This window comes from Corvus moneduloides, chromosome 21 (genome assembly GCF_009650955.1).
Source record: "Corvus moneduloides isolate bCorMon1 chromosome 21, bCorMon1.pri, whole genome shotgun sequence".
Lineage (NCBI taxonomy): Eukaryota > Metazoa > Chordata > Aves > Passeriformes > Corvidae > Corvus > Corvus moneduloides.
The window spans coordinates 6,411,105-6,429,544 of NC_045496.1; the positions used below are offsets into that span (position 1 = coordinate 6,411,105).

The 18,440-nt window shown below is 51.0% G+C and overlaps 1 protein-coding gene across 1 annotated transcript in view; it reads left to right on the forward strand.

Moving 5' to 3' along the window:
- Positions 1-561: 561 nt before the first annotated feature.
- The window catches only part of MEGF9 (multiple EGF like domains 9), a 50,110-nt gene continuing 32,231 nt past the window's right edge, over positions 562-18,440 (forward strand). Inside the window, exon 1 of the mRNA XM_032131215.1 lies at positions 562-868. Within this exon, the coding sequence (XP_031987106.1) occupies positions 562-868 (307 nt within the window). The remainder of the gene's footprint in view (positions 869-18,440) is intronic.

Consider the following 18,440-nt stretch of genomic DNA (forward strand, 5'->3'; position numbering starts at 1 on the left):
CCGGCGCCTTCCTCGTTTTTCCCCAAAACTGAGGCGGGGGAGGATGGGGGAAATTAAATTTTTTTAACAAAAATTTTAAACACAATAAAACACGAAAACATTTAAAACCCTCTATTTTTACACATCGAGCATACACACACACACACCCCCCACACACCCACCCTCATAAGAAAGGCAGGCGCGCGTCCGCCCGCTCCCGCTCCCGGGGGCACGGGAGCTCCGGCCCGGTGTCCCTCACGCCCGCACAATGCCGCCCCCTCCCCGCCGCGCGCCGCCCCTCGGCCCGCCCCCGCCCGGCGCTGATTGGCTGATCCGCGCCGTCAGGTGGGGCGGGCGCGGCGCTGATTGGCTGCGGCGGCTCGGGGCGGGGCGGGCGCGGCGCTGTCAGCCGGGGCGCGGCGCGGCAGGAGCCGCCGGAGGGGCGCAGGGCGCGGGCGCGGCATGGCTGGCTGAGGCGGCGGGAGGAGCCGCCGCCGCCCGGCGCCGCTCCCGGCCGCGCTCGGTGCGTGTGCGAGCGCCCGCGTCAATGAATGAGTGGATGGCGGAGCCCCGCGCCGCACCATGAGGCGCCGGCCGAGCAGCGCGCTCGCCCTGCTGTGCCTCGCCGCCCTCCTGACCGCCGCCACCGCCGCGCTGCCCGCCAGCGCCGCGCCGCCCGCCGAGCCCGGCAGCGGCAGCGGCGGTCCCGCTGAGAGCAGCCCGGGCACGGTGCCGCCCGCACGGCCCCGCGGCACCGCCGCGCCCGCACGGGGCAGCCCGGCGCCGCCGCCGCCCCCGGAGGAGGTGCGGGAGGAGGAGGAGGAGGCGGTGGCGGAGGAGGAGGAAGAGGAGCAGGAGGAGGAGGGGGCTGCGGGCAGCGGCCCCGCAGGTGAGCGGCCCGCGCGTATCCGTGGCGGGGCGGTGTCAGCGGGGCCACCGGCGGGGAGCGGGACGGGACTGCTCCCCGTCATCCTCCGCCGGGCGGACAAACGCGCGGCCGGGGACGGGGCTGCGGCGGCTCCCGAGGCCCCTCCGGCTGCGGCGACCCCCGTGCGGGGTGGGCGAAGTGACCCACGCGGTGCGGGACCCTCGGAGCATCTCCCGGCCCAGCCCCGGCTCCGGCCTCCCCGCGGGGCTGGGTGCGGGGCTGCCGCGGCTGTGCCGACCCTTGGATGCAGTCTGGAGGGGCAGCTGTGTCAAGCCCGTGCTGTGCCGGGGCTGGTACTGGTGCTTTTGGGGAGCAGCGGGGCAGGTGCTGGTTCATGCTACCCGAAGCATTCTTCAGGCAGTGGTCCGTGTCAAGCACGGTGCTCCCCGTGGAGGAGATGATGACAGGTCCTTCCCATCGCCTTGCATCCAGTGTCCAACAGGGTGGATGCTGGCCTCGGGCATCCTCCGGTGGGACTTTGTAGGTCGAGTTGCTCCACAACCATCAAATGTCCCCGGTGTCCCACCTCGACGTGCTGACAGCAGAGAGAGAGCAGGGTTAGTGATGACTTGGTGTCACCAGGGCCCTTGTTCTTACCTGTGTCAGGAGGCGTATTTGCAGCTCAGTGGGTGCTGGGGTACTCACATGGTACCTGATGGGTGTGCAAGGGCAGAAACGAGGCACCAGCTTCATCTGTGCTGGGAATGATGTGTCTCAGTGTAGCCTGTGCGAGGCCTCATCCTGCCCCTGTGGTGGTCGGGGCTTATACAGAGCTGAGGAAGGTGCTATGGCAACGGGAATAAATGGAATTCTCAATGTAGGGTGTGAGGAGGAGAGAGGTGAAGAGTGAATGGGAAGGCTGTACTCTCAGGTGAAGCTCCTGCTGGGTGTAGCACACAGTGACAGCACTGGTCACTCGCTGGGAGGTGAAACACTGATGCTCTTCAAAGCTGAGACTTCAGTTTACCTATAGATTAAGTAGACAAAACTGTGCTGGAGTCCAAGGATGGAGCTTTGTCCACTTATTTTACTGGAGAACTTGGCTTCACTCTGTGATTCCAAAGCTTTATCTTCAGTTACATGCAAATACTATAGCACTGATTCTTTCCTGTTTTATATTTACTTTTTCTCTTTCTCTGGAAGATGTTTGGCTTAAGTACATTGAGCTTCCTCTGATGTGAAAGGGATGGAGTCTGTTGTTCTGGTAGTGTTAGCAGTCTGAACAAGGGGATTAATCTACCTTTTTTATTTGGCTAGAAATAAAATCAGCTGAAGATCTGGAGTTGCTTGCTTTTCAGGCTTTAATTTGCTTTCTTCCATTGAGGTTTCTCTCTTTGCTTTTTCTGGAAGAAACTGAACAGCTTAAGACTGGGAATTGCTGATAAAGGTAGGATGACTTGAGTGTTCTTAAAGCAAAAGCAATTTCTCCTCTTGTGCCATGATCAGACAGAATGGACTGAGCAACTCAGTGCAGCACAGTGCGACCCTCTGGGTGCCAACCAGGGGATCCACATACACATCCCAAGCTTCCTCCAGCCCATTTCCCTCTCTGGCCCCTGTGTTGTGTTTGTTTCCATTAGTATCCATTGGCACTGGGTCTCCCACCCTCGGCTCCAATGGCTTCATCAAGAGCATCCTACTCCCACAGGCAGGTGCATGAGGTGGCTGGTTTACCAGTGGCTTTGGGATGCTCCCAGGTTCCATGTAGGATGCTTACATAACATCCTCTATGTCTTCTGCCATAGGAGCTGTCAGGGATGGAAGTCTGGGGAATTTTATGCCTAATCCCTGTGCTGCCACGGGCTGCCCTCACCCCTGTGCTTCAGTTCTCCCTTGGGAAAAGGGAGCATCCAGGATGAGTACTCCTCACCGCCACCCCTGGGTGTGCTGAGTCTGTGTTGTGGAGGCCAGCATCACCCTTTTGAAGTTTAATGTCCTAATTATTAATGGCTACAGCCACTTAATTGCAAAATTGCTCTCTGGTGCCTTTTCACTGTGGTGATGGCCAGGGCAGGAGCACGTGGGCAGATTATGTCTTCTCCAAGAGGCCAATTTGATAGTCCTGAGTGTAACAGGTTGAGATTAGCCCTGGTTGATGGGGGGTTGCTGGTGTGCTCCCGGGCTGGGTGGGTTTTAGAGCACCTGAGGGTGGATGAGGCAGCATCAGGAGGAGATGCTGGGCTTGGTAGCATCCCCTGTGTGATGGGGAAGCCTGGGGTGGTGTTATGGGTGGATGGTACAGCCATGGTCTGTGTGGGAGCTGCTTTCTCTGGGTTTTGTGGGGTTTTCTGTGCTGCCCCATCTGCTGTGAAGGAGTCTCGTACAGAGGTTTGCTCTCAAAGGCTGTTATGCACTGCAGCCACAGCAAAGGCAGTGGATCTAATGGGCTTAGCTGAAACCCTCCGTTTGTTTTAACTCAAGCATGTTTTCAGCAGCACTTTTCCAACTCAGTAGGTAATTAATGCATTATGTGCTCTGTTGCATTAAACAAACGGGCCTTTTCTCATGCACATTATTAGAAAGGGTTCTCTTAATGTTCATAGCATTATCACTGATAAGAGGTTGGTGTGAGAGGCCTAAGGGTCAGTGGTGTTCAGAGCTACCAAGATTTCAATTCTGACTTTGGTGTGTTTCTCATTCCGATTTAAGGAGCACTCCAGTTTTCCCCAAGCTGCCTGCTTGCTCTGCTCTTGTTCTCCTCCTTTTCCTAGTCTCATGATGTTTATTTTTCTTTCCAAGCCTGTGATTGTTAAAATCCTAGATTTTGTTTTTAAGGGAAGTAAGTTGCTAATCCTTATGTTTGTGGAGACAAGCTTAGAAGTATCCCCCGCCTTATCGCCAAAGCCTCTAACACCCACAGTGGACACTCTGCCTCTTCCTTTTATCCCTAGTAGTCTCATTTTAAGCAGGAGCTGGAGCTTTGCTGGGGAATCTGGCCTGGGGATGGCTGCTGCTTGGGTGGATGCTTGTGTTAAAGCAGAGATGCAGCTGCTGTGGCCCGCGTGGTCCTGGTTGGACTTTCCCTGCTTACAGAACAAAAATCCTCAATCCCACATGGTTCTGAGGGCAGTGCTGAGCAACATGGGTCTCTTTGAAGGACATTTTGTTCTGACTCTCTTCCAGCCCCATGCACAGCAGGTGGCTGGACTGAAAAACCCAAACGTCCTTTCACAGCCTTGCTGTGCTGGGTCAGCAGGAGAGCTGCACCCAAACCCTGGGTATTGGTGTCTTTAGACTGTATTGAGTGCTTCAGATCCTGACAGTTGTTGCCTCCTCTCCCCCCTGGTGTTTTGTCATGCTTCACCTGCCTTCCTGGGTCACCAGTGTCCAGAGGTGATGCTGGGTCTGACTTCTCACCTCTGCATCACGTAGGAGGGGACAACGAACAATTTCTGCTGCAGGCACGGGGCCGGAAATGCAGGTGGCTTGGAGCATTACCCACAGGAAGGTGTTGCACACTGCCACGGAATGTGAAAGCTGCGTCAGAGCATGCAGTGACAGCTGATGGGTCCCCAGCCTCTGGTGTGAGACCACTTTGGGCTGGGGTGCTGCTGCACAGATGGAGGAGGTGCAGCCAGAGCCCCTCAATGAGTGGTGGCTGCGGCTTTAGGTGGGATTAGCTGATGGGTTCAGCTTGTGATGAGGAGCCTGGCAAATCCCCGGGGGCATTGGGGGTGACCTAGGTAATGGCTGGACACAGGGGAAGGGACTGCTGAGTGCTGGCTTCATCCATCTGGAGAGGTGGAGGGTTTTGCTTTTGTGCAGGGCATTTGAAGAAAGGTCTGTGCATCCTGTTCTTGCAGGAGGCATGGTGAGGGCAGGTTTGGGGGGTCCCCACAGCACCGACAGTATTGTTGTAGAGGAAAGACTGGTCCAAGCCATGGAGCCATCAGCAGCCAGACCCTGCCACACTGGGGCTATGCCCCTTGAGGGGTTGGGAGCTCTCAAGTCCTGGTAGGACACAAACAGCTGAGTTGTTGAAGGTAGTTTCAGGACTTTGTGCCATCATCCCTTTTACAGCTCTGGGTGACTCCTCCTCTTCCCTTCTCTCATCCAGCCATTAGATCCTTTGGAAGAAGTATTCCTACCTGTGTATGGGTTCACCTGCCTGAATGCCCCTGCTCTGCCTCTGACCCTGTGGGGGACAAGCAGGAGGAGCCAGGGAGGGTGAGCTGGAGCTTTCCTCCTGCTCATTGCTTGGGAAGGCAGTTTAAGCCTTCATTGTTTGAGGGCTCAGGATTGTGTTCCATGTGGTTACTGAGATAACTTGTGTTCAAGGTGCCAGCAGGATTGAAATTTATTTAAAGAAATGGAAATTAAAGTATGGATGTGAAAGCTGAGGATCAGGAGGATGGTCTTGTTCCTCAGGATCAGCATGGGAGCAGCCAGGGCAGAGAGTGCCTTTTTTCAATCAAATAATACGTTTGTATCTTAGAGCTTAAAATAAAGACATGTTGCCCAGAGCAGAAAATGTCACTCCCTTGCCTTCTTCCCTGCCTCCACTCTCCCATCTGAATCATTCTTGAATCAGATGCATCCAACTGTCCTGACTCAAGATTGAGATTCTGGGACTTAGCAATGCTCACGAAAATCAGGATATTTCTGGGAGGATCTCTAGAGCATGGAGGGTCTTATTTGTTAGCTTCTCTCTGTTGGGATTTTGCTTTTTGTTTTTATTTTAAATGATAGGTGACATTCAGACATATCATTGCTGAGCTGTCACTTGGAAAATCCCATCTGTAAAGTGGCACCACCACTGTGAGGTGATATTATTCTGGCTGCTGTTGGTCATACCCAAACACCAGCCTGTGGGGAGGCAAAGGTATTGGAGCACTGAAGACAGTGGTTTGTGTGAGGCTGTGTGGTGGCAGATGTCCCAGTCCCTTTGCTGATGCCAGAGTCCCTCCAGGCCCTGCGAGGGTGGCTGGGACAGGTGGGACAGTGCTGGAATGTGACCGAAGGGACTCTTGCGACACAGACTGGAGTTTGCATGGGGTGCAAAGGTTGCGCCTGTTCAGACAGCTGGGAAATGCGTAGCCAAGCATGGGATGGGCTTCTTGGACAGTGACTGGTTCTGCCCTTGGAGCACCTTCCTGGTGCTGCCTGTTCCCAGTGAGGCACCCTGGCCTTGACCCTGCCTGGCTGTGCCAGAGGGGACAGGACCACTGTGATGGTGTCATGGGCTACACCAAGGTGTAACCTCAGGGTGTGTGACCCCATCCCCGAGAGAACTGTGGTCCTTGTGCTGCTCCAGTGTGGCCTTGCAGGTGGCTGCAGCATCCCGGGATCTGCGTACCTGGGTGGTGGTGATGGTGGGCATCAAGCCTGTCCCCAGGTCTGTCCTCACTGCTGCAGGTGAGCAGCATGAGGACAGGGACATCCAGGACATCCCACACCCTGTGGGCACAGAACAAGCTGTTCTTAAGGAGCTGAGGTCCTGGATGTGAACTTCTGCTGAAATCAGGGGAAAGATTCCAGAGGTTTTTTGACGAGAGCCCTATAAATATCTAGGGCTGAGGCTCTGTGTGCTGGTGACATTTGTGGAGCTAACACCAGCTGACTGTCAGAGAGCGCTGCTGTGGATCCAAGGTGCTTGCTGGTGCTTCCAAGAAGCAGCCGAGCTCTTTGTAGTGGTGTGATGCATCTGCCAGCTTTGGGAATAAACCCATGCCAAGGCTGGGTGCTGAAGGCAGGGATCTTTTTACAGCTGTCTGGCTGGAAAGGAAGGCTCCTGCTTTACCTCTGACAAGCACTTAAAATAAAACAAAAAAAATAGTATTGAGGAGCTGGATTTTTGTACAGCACCTTGACCGCACCTGAGACTTGACTGAGCTCTTGGATGAGGATGGAGCAAGGGCTTGGACTTGCTTTAGAAGTCCTGGAAAGCCATAGGCTGTGTTGCCCTGGGAGGTGCTGCATGTCTGAGCTCAACAGGGCTGCCTTGTACAGCGAGGCATTGCTCGGTGGGAGTAGGGCCTGGAGGGGCAGAGTCTGGCACTTTATAATTGCTTGGGGATATTAATATATTTTACGAGCTAAAGGCCAGATTGCAGTCCAGCCATCTGCCCTGCCTTGGGGGTTCATGTGTCTCCAGCACCCCAGGAGAACAGAATCAGTTGCAATTCAGTCTCATTAAACTGGCAGATTTCTGGTTCACAGGAAATTATTTGCTTTTTTTAAATTTGACTTTTGGGTTGTGTCAGATTGAAATGGAATTGTTGTTCTTGCTTTGCTTCTGCTTAAGCTTCCAGTGTCCTGTGCCTTGAGGCTGCCCTGTAAGATTGTTATGCCTCAGGCTAAATCCATCTCCACTGTGGGGTTGGGGGCTGCTGGGTCTCTGCCAGGGGGAAATGCTCCCAAAGTCCCAGCAGGGCTTGTCTGGAAGGGTCTTTTATTGGATTAAAGCTTGTCAGTCTGGAAGCATTTCCAACAAGACATTCTAGACTTGGAATAATTGAACCTCATTTGTCTGACAGAACATTCCCCCCCTTATTCAGTAGGAAACTTCCCGATGGTGCTGGTCCTGGCTCGCTGCAGCTGCCTTTGCTGGAGGAGCAGGGGAGGTTGTCACCTCTCCTGACAGGGTCACTCACTCCCCCACGGCTCCTATCCCTGCATCGAGGGATGCAGGGAAAATGGTCCAGCTTCTGCATCCCAGCTGGCTGGTGTCCTGGCGCTGAGGGGCTGGGAGCAGCTTGGCTGCCTCTTTTTGTTTTCTCCGGCGATTTAATAAAGGCAGGGAACAGGGAGGGGGCTGCTCGATCCGCGTGGTTTCCCGGGATTTCGCCTAGCTTCCTGCGAAGAATAGACCCTCCAAACACTGCCGGGGCTGTAATCGCCTGGGGGACCGCTTGAGCTGCCCAAAGCGGCTCTTTTGTTAGAGGCTGAATTCCTCCTCTGGCTGGTGCTCATCTGGATCTTCCCATGCAAAATTCCTATCGCCCTCCATCACCCGAGATGCAGCAGGGTCGTGATGCCATGCAGGCTGCCAGCCCCCGGATTTGGCAACAGCTCTGCTCCAGCCCTTCAGGGCTTCCCCCCCCACCCCACCCCGCTCCGACTCTGGAAGAGATTTTTGAGATCTCTGCTCCTCATTCACATACATGGGTCCTATTTCAGTGAATGAGGAGCTTCCCTGAAGCTGCAAGAACTAATGCAAAGCCTTAGTTTGGTCTTGTACTGCTTGAAGGAGGATTTTTTTTTTTTTTATTTCTGAACACCTGCTGTATGAATTAAAATTTGACTTGTAAATGTAACCAATTCAGAGTCTGAGCATGAGCGATGGGCATTTGCTTTTTGCCTGGAAAAAGAAAAAGCAAAAACCTCGAAGGTTTTTGTCTTCTGGCAACTTGGCTTTAAAGCAGAGAAGCCCAAGACACTTCTTTTTTAACCATTTTTAATTCAGTCGCCCCCTGTCCTTATAAATAAGCCCCCAGAAACATGACGAGGCAAACATCCCTGCTATTTATAGCTCTGCTCCACATGCCTGTTTTAAAAATCGGGCAGCTAAACAGCTCTGCAGCCTTTCAGAAAAGGGCTTAATGACACAGGCATTTTCTGTGCATGGATGGGTGGATGTTTAAAGGCTGTCTGGTGCTGAGCCTTCACCCTGAACAGGATGGTTTCTACAGCAGGGAGTTTTTTCCTGGGCAAAGAGGAGCCCCTTGGCACTGCCCCAACCCTGGGGAAGGGGCTCTGGGTGAGCTGCACCCCATGGCTCACCCGTGCTCCAGCCACTGGGGATGTTCCCAGAAGGGTCAGTCTTTCCCCCCTGTCCCCCACAGCTTGGCCCTTCTTGGGGTCACCACTAGACAAGATATATTGATATTCCCCAAGTTGTTTGGGTTTTTTTTTTAAATAATTTGTTGAGGCTGCATTAACCTTTCATTCCTTCTTTTTTTTTTTTTTTTTTTTTCCCCCTCCTTTGTGGCATCACCTCCCTCTTAATGACGAGGCTGCTGGTAACCTTTACCCGTTTAACTGGTAGTGCCACTTCTCAGATGAATCTGCTTTATTCCTGGCAAACTGTACAGCCACGATTTTTAGGCAGCTTTACTCTATTTTGACTGACTGGCTGACTATATTAACTGATAGTGCTGCTTGGGCTGCTTTGATCCTGTATTATTTATGGAAATGATGGCACATAACTCTGTGTAGCTGATTAATGCTGCATGTATTTTTAATATGCTAGTTCTCCCGTTTGATCTGTGCTAAATGATTGTTCTCTGATGTGTTCCTGGGTTCATTTTGTCTCTTTATGAAAAGGAGATTGAAATGGACTGTTTGTTTTGTTGCCTTTTTTTTTTTCTCCCAGTGGTCTCATTGTGGGCTGCCTTTTCAGCTTTCACAGGTCATTTTCCCCAGCAGGGCTCTGCCTGCCACGTGGAGCACTTACACTTCACTGCTACTGAGAGCTTCACTGGTGACATTACTCTAAATTCATCCCTGTGTGTGCAGTTGTGCAAAGTTTTGAGAAGATACAAGGTGGGACAGCAACCTTTTAGGTGGTGCTCAATCCTTCCTTCTGTGCAGTTGCTGAGTGATGCTGTGATTGTCACTGAATGGGACTCGTGTCCAACAACACCTGAATGAGAAGAAAAGCAGTCTAAATTGGCAAGGGTGTAATTCATATCTCTGTGGCCTGTCACAGGATGGCTGGGACTGGTTGATGCTGAGAAGATGACTTTAATTGCCAGGGATGTGTGTGCTCAACCCACAGCTTCCTCTCCTGCAATGTGAGATGTGGTCATTGCTGGGGAGGGATCTGTGGGCAAAGTTGATGTTTCATCCCAGGAAATACCACTGTGTGCCGTGGTGCATCCCATGGCATGTGCAGTGCTGCTGGTGCTGATGTGGAGGAGGGAGGCTGATGTCCTTCATCTGTCCTCCAAAATCTCTCCCCAGCGCTAGGTGTGGCTGACAGGGTGGAAACCAGGAGGTTATTCCAGGAAAACCATCTGTGAGCTGGAGGATCAGCATTTCCCCTTCCCAGGGGCCAAATGGAAGGGAAGGAAGTTGATTATTTTTTTTAATATATATTTTTTTCTCCTGCCTTTTGTAATAACTTCTCATTTTCGTAGCACAGGCAAGGGTTGTCTCCAAACCCCTGCCTGCACCCTGCACGTGGTCAGATCCACCTTCTCCATAGGCATGCTGTGTTCCAGCAATAACAGGTTTGTGAGGATGCTTTCATGAGCAGCGCTATAAAGGTGCAAAAGCAATGCTCAATACCTTCAGATGAAAGCTTTTTTCCCCCTCCTCTGAACAGGCCTTTTTGTCAAAATCAGCAAAATATATATCTTTCTGCAAAAGATCCCTTTTCATTTAATGGGCTTTTCCACTGAAAACAGTTTAAACTTGATGTTCTGTTCCTTCTCTCCAAATTTTTCAAAGCTCCTTGGGCTATGAAAACTTCAATGATTCCATTTTCCTTCCCTCTATTTAAAGAAAAACTGTATAGGTATATGTATATATTACATATATTTTATTTGCTAGCTAAAGCTCTTGCCTTTTATCACAAAGCAAACATTATAGCCTGGGTTTTAGGGTGTTCTTTCTCTGTTCCAAACTAGACACACTCACTTGAGCAGTTATTTGGGGGGAAAAACCAGGATGGATGCACCATGTTGGGCTCTGAGGGAGCAGGCAGGATTTTGGGATAAGGCTCCTACAAACCCCAAGACACGTCTTGATGGCAGATGTGTGACTAATGGGGCCAGAGGCACCCACGCCTTCACCGTGCCATGGGTTTGGAGTGTTCCTGGATGAGAAAGGACACAGAGCTTGTGCAGTGCCCCGGCTGGTAGTGCCTGTGGGGCAGGAGGAGGTGTTTCCATGCACCCCTTCCCACCCCAAACTGCAGCCTGGTCTGTGGGGAGCTGGGCTGGGATGCAATTAGGACCTCAAGACATCCTGAGGAGGATCTGCTCCAGTTGTTTGTCCAAGCTGGAAGGTTACTGGAGCTGAAATGGAGCATACTGACCTGTCGGCTTCTGCCTGGGCTGGGTGTTTGCTCACTTGCTGCCAACACAGGCAGTGTCTTTGCTGGAGCCTCCCCAGCTTGTGCTCTGCCCTTCCCTGCCAAGGCCAGTGGTTTTTTTTTCCCAGTCCCAATACTTGAGGAAGGATTTGGGAGTGGAATTTGCCTTGTTTTCCAGCTCCCTGCATGACTTGGACATGAGTGCTCCCAGCACTCCCCTCCTTGTGATCATCCATGTCGTGTTAAGATCTGCCCTGTGGGGTTTTCGAGCAATGCCCTCCAGTTCCTGAACAGGGCTGGGGGTCCCCCAGTTTGGATCTGGGGAGCTGTTGTGTTCTGTGGCATCGCTGTGGCTGGCTCAGCGTCCCCTGGGCCGCAGGGCCAGCTGGCACAGGGAGCAGATGGGGAGGTGGAACCGGGTGCTCAGCCAGGTTTCAGGCTACGATAAAGCGGAGTGACGTAGAAAACGAAATACCTGTTATCGGAGAAAGGCAAACAGAGCCTTCACCTGCCTCCAGCCTTCCTCCCTTCAAGGGCAGGCTGCACGCCTGGCGGGTAGCTTCCTGGAAAAGATGTTCTCTTATTAATGTGCTTGCTTTTGCTTGGCTGTGTTGTTGAGAAATCCAAGTTTGACTCCAGATAATGAATGACAAATATTTATTTGGTCTTAACTATTTTATTCTGAGGGGTTCTTTCCTCCTGAAAGTTTACAGTGAGTTGTTGACAGCGTGCCCTTTGACGTGGATTAGTGCTGATGCCTGACAGTTGGATCTTCCCATCCTTTTCACATCTTGGTTGTTCCTTTTTAAGGGAGGCTTTTGTACATGTCTAATCCATTTAAAATGAAAGATAAACAAGACATGGACCAGTCTCTGAAGGGACAGTCAGTTACAAGGGTGGTACTGACTTCCCTGTGGAAGGCAGTGAGCTCTGTTTGGGATGGATGCAATGACAGGAGAGAGCCTTCCCCCCAGCACCTCAGTTTGGTGTCAGGGGATGCCTGGAGCAGTGACTACCCCTGATTTTTGGTTTACAAACCCCTTAGAAGCTTTCCAGGGGGTATGCAGATGGCAAGTTCAAGTTTATGGACTGAAGGGTTGATGCTCTCCTCTCTCTGCACCATCACCCATCGCTTTGTGAGCCCTCTGAGAGCATCCTCTGTGTCCACTGTCAGGATGTACAGGAGCTATACTGACTTTGCCTTAGAGCTGACATCTCTCCCACCTGTATATCTGTAATTCCAGGTGATATATTGAACAGTGGGTGCAATATTGGCCCTGTCAAAGTAGAGTCTCAGGGTCGTGTCAGGTACCTGCAGCTCCCTGGGTTCAGTAGGATTTTGGATGCTTCTTTGCAGGTGGGACTCAGATCCTCCTTTCACAGTGTTTCTTTCTGGCAGCAGAGCTGGTGGAAGAGAAGGCACTGCTCCTCCTCCTGCAATGCCAAAACAGTCATTATGAAGCCCTCAAAAATGAGGAAATGGCCAAGATAGAAATGTCAACAAACCTCTCCTAGCTGACCTATTGGCTTCAGAGGAAGCTCTGTGGTTTTGAGCATTTCTTTGGCTTGGGATCAGGCTTGGTTTTGCCAGCCCCGGACTGAGTGTGCTGCTGTTGACGAGGCTAATTCCTCCCTGGTGATGCCGGAGGGCTCAGCTCTGACTCTGCAAATCACTACTTTGGTTTCAGCGTCTTTGCTCAGGCTTGGTCTCAGCTTAGTGCCTGAGCTGTGGGTGAGATGGGGAGTGCTGCACATGGAGCCTGAAACCCTCATGCCTGGCTGTCTCCATCCTTCCTGTCATGCTTTTAAAGGTTTTGCCTGTTTACAGGGGTTTGGGTGTTCTGCGGGGCAGGGTTGTTGCCTGTTGTACTTCACTGGATGGCTTGGTATTTATTGTGGAAGTTTCAGAGAATTGGCTTAGGCTTTAAGTCACTGTTTGTTTGTAGTTGCTGAACTGGGGCTGTTTAAAGGAAACATTTCCCTTTGGTAGGAGTGCTATTGCTGGAAATAAATACAGGTAGTACCTCAGGGCTGAGGCAGGAGCTGGGACTGGATGGAGCTGCACTGTCCGTCCACAGGGACTAAGGAGAGAGGAATGAAAAGCTGATGTGCAGCCCTGACTGGAGTCATTCATCTGCTGCAGGGCTTGGGGGCTCAAAGCAGAGGTGAGGGGGAGGCAGGGGCTGGCAGCTGCCCTCAGAGCCCTGCGGGTGGGCTCTGCCCCTGCTCTCTGTGCAGGGAGGGATTTATGCTCTTTAAATTCATGGCATAGCTGCAGTTGCTGGAGGAAGTTTTGGAGTACAGCTGAGCTGCACCATGCTGGCTGCTTCCCCTCAGCAGGTCCTCAGCAGATGATACTGGATCTGCTGCAGTCCCCTGTTTCCAGTGATAAATGATGGCTTTCTCCATCCAGGTGTCTTTTTCCATGACGCGGCCTGGCCCGTATCAGTTCCCTCTTTGAAAGCTTGGCTTCTTCTCCGTGGATTTGCCAGCAAACTTCGTCTGGGTGCAGTATCTGTGACCCAGTTTGGCAGGTGCTGGGTGAGAGCAAAGATGTGAAACAAGTTCCGAAAGCGGGAATTTAAGTCACTGTGAGCTGGAGGTAAAGGCATCACCGTGTCCTGTGCAAAGTATAGCAGGGCAAGCACAAGGCTGCATTATAAAATAAGGGAATAAAACGTAAGGAACAGGAAACTTCTATTCCCAGCTCGGATGACATTTTCCTTGCTCTGTCCCAGCAGCTCTCCCTGCTTGCACCACATTGTAACTTACAACTCCTTGTCTGGCAGGAGTTACGGTAACTCCAAACCAGCCCATAGCACTATGTCATCATAACCTTGAAACAGGACCCAAATGGCAAAACCTGCCCGAAACCGGTTGTGATTACTCATGCTCCGTGCTATCCCTTTCCCCCGCTGGGCTTTCTGCTATGGTAATTCCACTTATTAAGCAAGGAGACAAAACACCTTTATTAAACTTGGAACCAAGCTCGGGAGCAATGAGAGGAGCAGGACTTGCTGGCTGCAGGCTGTCAAAGGGTTTTCTTCTCTTCAAGTCCCTCTGCCTTCCTCTGCATGGCCTTTAAAGTGAGTGAGAGAGGAACAAAGATACTTTGCTGTTTGTGATTAATAAAAGGCTGCATTTAAATATGTTTGTTTAGAGTAGGAGAAGAATTAGGAATGTGTATTGGGAATGAATCCTGGGATTCGTTGGGGCTTTGCTTCATCTCTAAGCTTGAAAATGCAAAGAGCTGAGACAAACTGGGGTCTTAGCTCAGGCTCTGGAAAGCCTCTTTTTATTAACACTTTCAGTTAGTGTTTATTAACACTGTGGATAAAAGGCGCCTTTGTTAACGGGTCTGTCCCTTTGCTGCTCAGCTGGAGGAGCTGAATCTTGAAAGGAACTGCCCTGGGCACCTGCTGGAGTTACTGATCAAAGTTTTCATTCCAGATTTTCACCACAGGCTTAAACATAAAATAGCCTGAAACCCTCCAATGCAAGTCGTCTTTTCTTTCTCATTAAAAAAAGGTAAAAAAAGTTGTAAAAATGCCTCTTGCTGCCTGTGTGCCGAGCTATGAATGATGGGCCCCTTCCCTGTGTGGAGAGCATTGCATCTTACAGCAGTGTGACCCCCGCCTTGGTCCATCTTCTACCTCTTGTGTGTGTCCAGAGTCTCCCTTCGAATGCACCTCTCGGCCTGGGGAATGATTAGAGCAGCTTAAAAATCACTCCTGCATGCTTGGAGAGAAACCTGGGCCTGATGCTTTTGCTGTCCCTAAAGGTGAAGACCATCCCCAGAGGTTATGTGTGCCCCAGAGCAGGCTGGGGGGCTGTGGCAGCCATCCGAGGAGCAGCTGCTGCTTCCAGGAGATGCAGAGCACTCCTCTGCCTCTGCTGGGGGAGAATGCACTTCCAAGTATTTTTATATTGAATTATGGATTGACTGCACCATTGCTGTTGGCATCTCCTCGCTTTTGTCCTGTCTTCCCTCCTGGTGTAAGAGTGCTGTAAATGAGGGAGAAAGGAAGGATGACTTCCTACCATGTCCATCCCAGGTTAGACTGAGCTTTGGTAGCTCTGCCCAGGGTCAGTGAGGCAAAGCTGCAGCTCCCTTCATACACCAGTGAAGGACCTGGTTACACTGTGGCTACACCTGGTGCAAAGAAATTGGGTTATGTCTTTGCAACAAAAAAACTACTGCATTTTGCAGTGAGATCAGCCATGTGTGTTTGCCACCTCCCTGGGAAACCTCCCAAGAGATCCAAGCCCTGCAGCTTGTACATGATGTACCTGCATGGAGGGAGGGAGGTTGGCACAGTTCTCACCAGTGCCCCTCCCTTCAGCTGCTTTCAGCAACTGATGGCACTGAAGCACAGGTGTGTTATCACCTACTCTGTTATTTCTGTACTAAGCAAAAAATGGCTTTCCAGCAGCCTGGACTTGGCCATTCCCTTTTGTTCTCCCAGGCAGAGTGAGCCATGGCTGGGGATGACAAATCCTGCTCAGCCGCACCGACGGAGCTCTCAGGTTGGGTATTCAGTGGGTGCTCAGCACGAAGCTGGCTCTGGAAGGAGGAGGTTGGAGGTCACATCCATTCCTGCCAAAGCTGAAGTCGACACTGGGAGCATGAGGAGTTAATTGCAGTGACTCGGGAGAAGAGGATCTGTTTTATCTGCAGGCAGGGTCCAGAAGGGAGAAGGCTCTGGAAGGCCACATGCCTTGCAGCGATGGATTTTGGTTTGAAGTAACTTAATTGTGTCAGACAAATGTGCAGACAGGAGGCAGCTCCTGTCGCTGGGCAGATCAGTTCCTTGCAGGCAGGACAAAGTCCCTGCTCTGCTGCATCCCTGGGAGTGTGGGCTGTGCTGCTGCACCTGCTCTTGCCTGGGATCTGCTGGGAGCAGCAGGAAGAGAAAGTTTTGCTTCTCAGCCATGAGTGTGAGCAGCAAACCCGGCTGTTACTCAAACAAAAGGTTTGACCCTGTTGTCCCCAAGGTCTTGCCCAGAGGAGTTACAGGGAGCCCCACTGGGAAGGGCAGGATGTGATCAAGGGGTGTTACCCAAGCTCATCCCCCAGCTCATCTCTGTTTTCTTGCTGGTTATTCACGCAGCACAACTTTACAGCCCAAACACAAACAGTTGGAAGGACAGTTCCTGCTCAGGGTGTTCTCTGAAGAGCCTTAAATCTCCCATAAATTAACGTATTCATTCATTAGTTGCAACTCCCCAAAGCACCGAGCAAAGTTTGTGAGTTTAATTACTTTTTTCAGGAATTGGAGCACGCAGAGCCTTCAACAGATGATTATAGTTCATATTATTCATGGAGCTCTTCATAATCCCCTTCTCTGCTGGGGCATGGTTGATAGAGACTAAAATTGGAATCTGCTCATGAATTCCCAGCCTCATCCCGTGTGAGCTGTCTTGATCTTCCACTGAAAGCATTTTGCTGACAAAACAATTCAGTTTCCTGAGAGGTGCCACGCAAGTACATCTGTCAGGAGGGTATGAGCTGCCAGGGTTCTGTGTGCTGGTGGGGAGGTGTTTACCAAAGTTAGTTTTCACCTTGTTTATCTCTAAACCTGGAGTTGGGCTGGCTGCGTCACACACAGGGTGGTAAAAAATACAGAGATTTTCAAACAGAAACAGGGAATATTTATATGGTTGCAGACGTTTGTGGAAATATTAGTGGGAAAACCTAACCAACTAAAGTAAAATGCCAATGAAACTATTTCTAAATTAAGTAAAAGTCTTGGATTCTTTTTTTTTTAACTGTGGAGGTTTTAATCCTCAAGCATTTATTTGGTCTATTTGAAGTTACTGTAGCTACTTGTATCATAAACAGTTTAGGGCCACATTCCTCTTTGTGCAGTCTGCTTTGTAAGAGACCCGGAGGGTTTGTCTGCCTATGGAAATTTATTGTTATATAGGAATGAACAATTCCTCAGCTGCAGCTGTGCAATTCCTCCTGCACAACTTTTCTGCCTTAGAACCTGGATCTTAATGACTCCAGGACCCCTCCTCTTCTCCTGACCTCTCCTTGTCCCATCCATGGGAGCTCCTCAGGTGGTGTGTTCCTGCAGAGCTGTGAGCTGGGGATCTCCCAATGCAGGAGGAATACAGAGTTAATGAGAATCCATATTTTTCTTTTTTTCCCCCCCGATGTTTACAGGGCTTTATCCTTTAGTCTCCCAAGACAGCTTTACACTTGTGAGTCTGACTTTTAAAGCAGGTTTGCTGGGGAATGGGTGGGTTCAAAGCTTTGTGCACAGGTTGCTGACTTGTTTAGCATCAAAAAGGAGGAAAAAACAAAAAATTGCTCTGTGTGAAGGAGCTTTCAGGAACTCCTCAGAAACCAGATGCCTGCAGGTTCCATTACAGGTGCAGGGAAGGAATAGAAATAACCGATCCTGGGGAGTGAGCAGCCTTTGCCTTTGGGGAGGGTTTGAGGGTCCTGGTTTGCTCACGGCTGGTGAGGCAGGAGGGCTGTGAGCTGGGGTGGGGAGTGATGCTCCATCCCTTTGGAAAGGCACGGGGTGACAGTTGAGGCTGAGCTGGAGTTTGGCTGAAACCCCAAACCTGTCTCATCAGGCTGATGAAAAGTGCTTGTGCAGCTGCTGGTGACCCCAACAGTTGTGACCTGGGCTTTGTACTTCTTTCCGAGTGATAAGTGAGAGATTTAATCTGATACAATTTTCCTCAATGGATGTGTTTAATCTTCTAATGATATTACAAGTGATGTATATGCATTGAGAAATTCTTGTCTTTTCCCCCTTGTTGACCCATAAAAGCCTTTTATGGAACAGCACAAGTGACTCTGTGACACTCTTAACAGCATTAATGTGAATGATGTTCTCTTCACCATCAGCACCTGAGTTTGCAGAGCCTGGAGCTTGATGGAGGCTGTAAGTGCTCAGAATGTGGTGCACTGAGTAATAAAGTGAATGCAAAATAACAGAAGATGCTCCTATATGTATATAAAATTTTTTTGGGGTAGGCAGAGATACTCTTCCTACCACTTTGGCTTTGCACTGTAGCCTCAAGTGAGAGTAAATTACAGGTCTGAGCGCTTTAATGCACCTTCGTGACACAAGAGTTGACTCTTATTTTGTGTTGAGTGCTGTCTGGATGGGAATGAGTCCTGGGACTTGGCAGAACTCCTCTCTCTGGGAAGTTAGAGTGCATCAGCTGCTCTCTAGCTTGTTCTTGCTGAAGTTCTTAGCCCATGGCAGATGTTCTTCAGCTCCCTGGGAGAGAGCTCAGCCAGGCTGTGTCCTCTCAGAGCTGCTGCAGCCGTGGGGGAAGGTCGGAGGCCAAAGCATCCCTGCACTGGGATAACAACTCCTGCACTCAGAGCATCAGTAGAGTTGCACCCAAGTGAAGAGTGATGGAGCTGAACCCAAATTCCAGTCCCGGGGCTAGTCTGGACCACACTGAGATGGTGCATCAGAGACGTGGAAGGGATGGGCTGCAGCTCAGGAAATTGTTTGACAAGGGCTGGGTAGGATGGGACCTTCCCTTTTAATAGCTAGCTCATGCATACTCCCATTATCCCAT